The sequence below is a fragment of the Denticeps clupeoides genome, chromosome 5 (assembly GCF_900700375.1).
Source record: "Denticeps clupeoides chromosome 5, fDenClu1.1, whole genome shotgun sequence".
In the NCBI taxonomy this organism is placed as follows: Eukaryota; Metazoa; Chordata; class Actinopteri; order Clupeiformes; family Denticipitidae; genus Denticeps; species Denticeps clupeoides.
Window position 1 is genome coordinate 4,238,134 of NC_041711.1, and position 4,984 is coordinate 4,243,117.

A 4,984-nucleotide genomic window follows, 5' to 3' on the forward strand; every position below is an offset into this window, starting at 1 on the left:
ACTGTAAGTAAGCTATATATACTGTGTGCGTGTGTGTGTGTGTGTGTGTGTGTGTGTGTGTTGGAAAAGCATTTCAGGTGATGACCTCTTGAAGACCTCTCGACCTCTCGAGAGAATGGCAAGAGTGTGCAAAGCAGTGATCAGAGCAAAGAAACTAGAATATAAAACATGTTTTCAGTTATTTCACCTTTTTTTGTTACACTTGTGTTCATTCATAGTTTTGATGCCATCAGTGAGAATCTACCAATGTAAATGGTCATGAAAATAAAGAAAACACATTGAATGAGAAGGTGTGTCCAAACTTTTGGCCTGTACTGTACACATTTTTTTTCAAGGATATAAAAATGTTTCCCTTTTAATAGCTACACTTCCCAATACTACGTTTAGTGTTCACCATTCAGCACACTGCTGGAGGTGGAGCCTCCCGGCTCTCTTTCCCGTTCGCTCCCTGTCCCCCCCTCCAGGTTGATCTGAGTATCTAGGACTGCAGCGTCCAATGGAGCATCCTGCATGGAGCCAGAATGTCCTGCCTCCTTCTCCTTCTTCTCTTTGACTGAGTGAGTGGCTGAGTTGGGTGTGCTTCGCCTCCTCCAGCTGTGATAATAAGAAAGACTGATGCTGCTGCGGTGACCTTGGAAACACAGAGACAACATTCACATAATAACATGCTGTGGTGCATATAGAAAGTATTCAGATTGCCGTAACTTTCCCGTTTGCAGCAGCAGACCAAGGGCTCAGCTTGTTTATTTGGCCTAGCCTTTACCTGATGTTAATTGGTTTGGGTAATCATTACATCAATAAAACCATGTGAAAGTTTCCCTATTATGATTTTTTTTTTTGCTTTTATATCGGTCTTATTGGTCCACTAATACTGTATCTGAAATCTTTCCAAAATTCAGCCTTGGTGCAGAATTACAGCCACTTAGCCAGTTTCACTATGAGATGTCTGTAGCTTTAAATGCTAATGAGGAGGAGAGAGGCGGGACGAGGGGGAGAGTGGCCGTTAGGAGGAAGTCGTTAGCCATTTGAAAAAAAACCCTCTGGTTCTTCAAATTCTTTCCTGTCAGAACTAAAAAAAATACATCCAATCACAGAGCAACTGCAACGCGTTGCACGTTTGGAAGCCATGATGGTTTGTGGAGATGTTTTAGGGGAGAGATGGGAAATTCTCTGGGTGGACAAAGATGAGAAATGGGAGGTAACCTTTCCCCTTATGATGTCATAAGGGGACAAATTCCAGATCCAACCGTCTGAGCATTTAGCCATGAAAGCTGCCTTGGGACGCTAGGCCACCACTAAATTACATTTTATCATTTTACTTCCACTGGCAATGCACTGTAAAAGAACTGGTTTACTTTACACCACCTTAGACTGCACCATCGACTGTAGTTAATTTGCTGACAGCCTTGAAATGATGGGCCTTTCATTCATTAGCTAGTCCGTGTCTCGGACTAAAAATGGCCACTCCTCACCATCAGAATAGCTCCTCTTCTTTCCTTTACCACAGAACATGTAGTACACGTCCTCTCTGAACTCTCGGTTCATGATGTGGTAGATGAAGGGGTTGAACATGCAGTGGGACTTGGCAAACATGGCCGGGATCAGCGTCACCTCGGGGCGCAGGCTTGACACCGCCCGCATGTTCGGGGCACCGGAACCACCCCTCGGCCCCAGCTGACCGTGGGGATCTAGTGTGGCATTATTCCACAACTCTCCAGAGCCGCCGATACTGCTGGCATTTTCTAACGACGCCCAACTGAAAAGGGTGGAGAGAGTGAGGACGTCGCTCGTTCCGGAGTGAGAACTCCCAGTTCCAACCACCGCGTCTCCTCCATGCTCTTCCTTCGCCGTCAGTGCAGAGTAGACCGAGACAATCGCATAGGGCATCCAGGCAATGAGGAAAGAAGAGCAGACAACCGCTGCAATCTACAAAACACATGGATGAGACGCGTGTCCAGCTTCATAATAGCGGAATCGAGTTAACCTGGTGTAAAATACCTTCGTAAGCCTGATGTCTTTGCTGCTATGTGTCACTGCAGATGAAGGAATGGCTGCCAGGGTGTGACTGGACCGATACACCTAAAAACATAGCAGAAATCACCTCAAGTGTCCGTCTGGTGATGCCTTCTAATGCCTTCTAATCACGTCTGCGGACGTATATCATTTCTGTGCAGCAGGGAGCATCAGCAGAGCTGTTGCTGTAGGGATAAATTTGGCCTTCAGTGTGCAGTCGTTCAGGCCCTTCTCACCTTCAGCAGGATTGCAATGTAAGAAGAGATGATAATGAAGGTGGGCAAGCAGAAGCAGAGGCTCAGGATGAGGAAGACGTAAACCCTGTCGTTGAGCGAAGACTTCATCCTCCACCTGCTCACAGTGGACGGCAAGAGAGAGGAAATGCTAGATGAAGTCCAGATATGATGAGATCGAGGACTGTCACTTTTCAGGAGGCTTTTAGGTTACATGCTCACTAAATGAACCATTTTGTGTTACCAGTTAATTGTGCAGCTTGTTGCAAATGGTTCTGGCCCATAACTTCCGAAACCAAAAACTGGCAGACAGCCCCAGAAAAAGGTGTACATCCAGACCAGTACAATGGAAATAGATGCATGCTTCCTTTCAATCCACTGACCTGGCAGGAGATACGTCAGGAAAATGATTAGAACGACTTGCATTGAAATGATTACATATTATTATAGGGGGTGAATTAAATTATTTCTAGACTGGGAACCCACACATTTCAATAACACTTCCACAAAAACTGAAAATGATAAGCAGCTAGGATCTATGGGACCTCGAGGTCGGAATGACAGAATTACTATGAAGACGTGTGTCCTTCATGAATGTTGACTGAACTCATCTTTGACTTTTGGGGTTAAATTACTCCTGTGCCAGATAAAGTTTCATTAGGTACAAAATTAATTAATTTAAATCAATTGGTTTTAATTGTGAGGGCAATAATCTACATATTGTAATCATTAGAAATCGATCTCACCGTACTGAACACTGCAGATCTTAAAGCAACGATCCAGGGAGATGAGGCAGGTGGTGAGTAAAGACCCAATGCCAAACAAGAACCCCTGCAGGCCGTAAAAAAGACAGCCTCTCTCCCCAAAAATCCAAGCATGAGACAGGCTGAGACGGAGACAAAGAGTTGACACGCCATTACGCAAGTTGCTCATGGGAATAGATCCAGACTTCCTAATGAGCTATATCACACATACCGACAGTTTTAAATCAAATTAGACCACTGTTAAAACTCAAACTCACCTCGACGTTATAGGACATGGAGCCCCTAGGAGACTGTAGCCAAAATCACATATAGCCAGATTTATGGTCATCAGCTCGTGTGGGCGTAATTTCTTCCGCTTCCGCCAAAATATAAGAAGCACAACCCCATTGCCGACCACTGATACAATACCTTACACAAATAAAAGAGAGAGAAATATTTTAAAAAATTTGGTATTGGTAGTAGAAGATGGAGTGGAGTGGCGGCGGGTCTTAACCGATGACTTGACAGCCATTGCATCAACTGTTGGATCGCATCCCAAATAGATTTTCTCTGTGATATCCATCAATAATCACCATCATAAATCACCTCATCACCCCACCCCCAGCTCCCCTCCTCTGAAATGCGACTGTAATCCCAGATTCATTTACTATCGGATACCCCATCATCATTTAGACCACTTGCCACATTTTTTTTTCAAACTAAGATACCCTTTTCATGGAAAGGTTAATATGCAGCATTATGAATGGAAATACAGGGTAGAAAGAACAGAGGATGCATTTGCAGGACTCCTCACAACACAGTTGATTTACTTTGAACAAAAGCGCATGAAGCAAGAAAAAGGTACACAGACAGACATCCATGCAATGACCTGGAGAAGACAAGATGCAGTAGGACTACATTTATTCATTTACAACACTGAAGTCCAACCCCAAAATGTCAGTCCATGACACCAATGTACCTGTCATGATAAGGAATATAGCCACGCTCAGATCTGCAGAGAAGGAGAGCTGGGAATGGAAGTATGGGGGCACTGAAGAGGGTGCAGAGAGAAACCATCTCCAGGTGTTATTTGCTCCTGTAGACATTGCTGAGAGAGAAGGACAAAGAAGTTCACTGCTTTCCAAAAGTTTGAACAAGAAGTGGGAATAGCAGATGGGATGCGAAATATAGAGAAATTTTACCTGCTCACTTTGACTGATGTTCAGGCTGAATGTACCCTGCTCTTCAATGGGTTCTCTGTTCCCTCTGTTCTTTCTTCCCCTTTTATTCAGTCTGTTTCTCTCAGTTAATCTCAGAAGTCATTTTTTTATGTTATAATCTTAATCCTCTAAGTACAGCAAATCAACTTTACTCCTGACAATCTGGCACAGAAGTGAGCAAGCATACGCAGAAATAAAGAATTAACAGAGCCAGCCTCTCTCTCTCTCTCTTTCGCTCCGCTAGGTGCATCATTTTTCCAGCATTTCATTTTGACCGTATGTACCACCCAATCGATATATTAAAATACATTGATGGGGAACATTGGGGGGGTGTTGAGGGTGAAAGAGAGAGAATGAGGCATAAGAAAGAGTAAACTGTCATCATTTAGATGCTTGTCCCGCTGCTCAGCAAGATTAATAACCCAGGTCTAGGCTCCCTGTCTAAAAGACTGAGTGGGAGGATGAAGACAGAAAAAACAGAGGGAACGAGGAGGGAAGGAAAATTGAAAAAACAAATGCATATTTATAACAAACGCCCTAAAACTGAATTCACAGTAATCCTCCTTTTATTTTTATGAAAGGAGGTGGGGCAGAGAGACAAAGCTGTAATCTGGCGAGAAGTCATTGGACGTGATTTGATCCTATAACCCTGTATGATGCTGACCTTCTTCTCAAGCAGGGCCGTCACTCATGGGATGAAAGTTGAAATAATTCTATGGGTCCACAGCTGGACAGGCACTCCTCAAAAATAGGCTTTTAATAGGATGTAGGCTAA

The 4,984-nt window shown here is 43.9% G+C and overlaps 1 protein-coding gene across 1 annotated transcript; it reads right to left on the minus strand.

Moving 5' to 3' along the window:
• Window positions 1-211: 211 nt before the first annotated feature.
• On the minus strand, window positions 212-4,625 carry opn9 (opsin 9). Its single transcript, XM_028981007.1, has 9 exons — window positions 4,192-4,625; window positions 3,969-4,097; window positions 3,268-3,418; window positions 2,993-3,132; window positions 2,491-2,629; window positions 2,250-2,364; window positions 1,999-2,079; window positions 1,473-1,926; window positions 212-631 (listed from the first exon to the last, which is right to left on the minus strand). The coding sequence occupies exons 2-9, from the start codon at window positions 4,093-4,095 to the stop codon at window positions 384-386; spliced, it is 1,455 nt and encodes a 484-aa protein (XP_028836840.1). The 5' UTR covers window positions 4,096-4,097; window positions 4,192-4,625; the 3' UTR covers window positions 212-383.
• Between the last annotated feature and the right edge of the window lie 359 nt (window positions 4,626-4,984).

Bases quoted from the DNA above. Each gene is read 5' to 3' on its own strand.
- opn9 (XM_028981007.1), bottom strand. From the start codon at position 4,095: ATGTCTACAGGAGCAAATAACACCTGGAGATGGTTTCTCTCTGCACCC. The intron at 3,419-3,968 runs GTACATTGGTGT...TATTTGTGTAAG, and splicing joins TATATTCCTTATCATGACAG to GTATTGTATCAGTGGTCGGC. The intron at 1,927-1,998 runs GTATTTTACACC...TGTGTTTTGTAG, and splicing joins AAGACATCAGGCTTACGAAG to ATTGCAGCGGTTGTCTGCTC.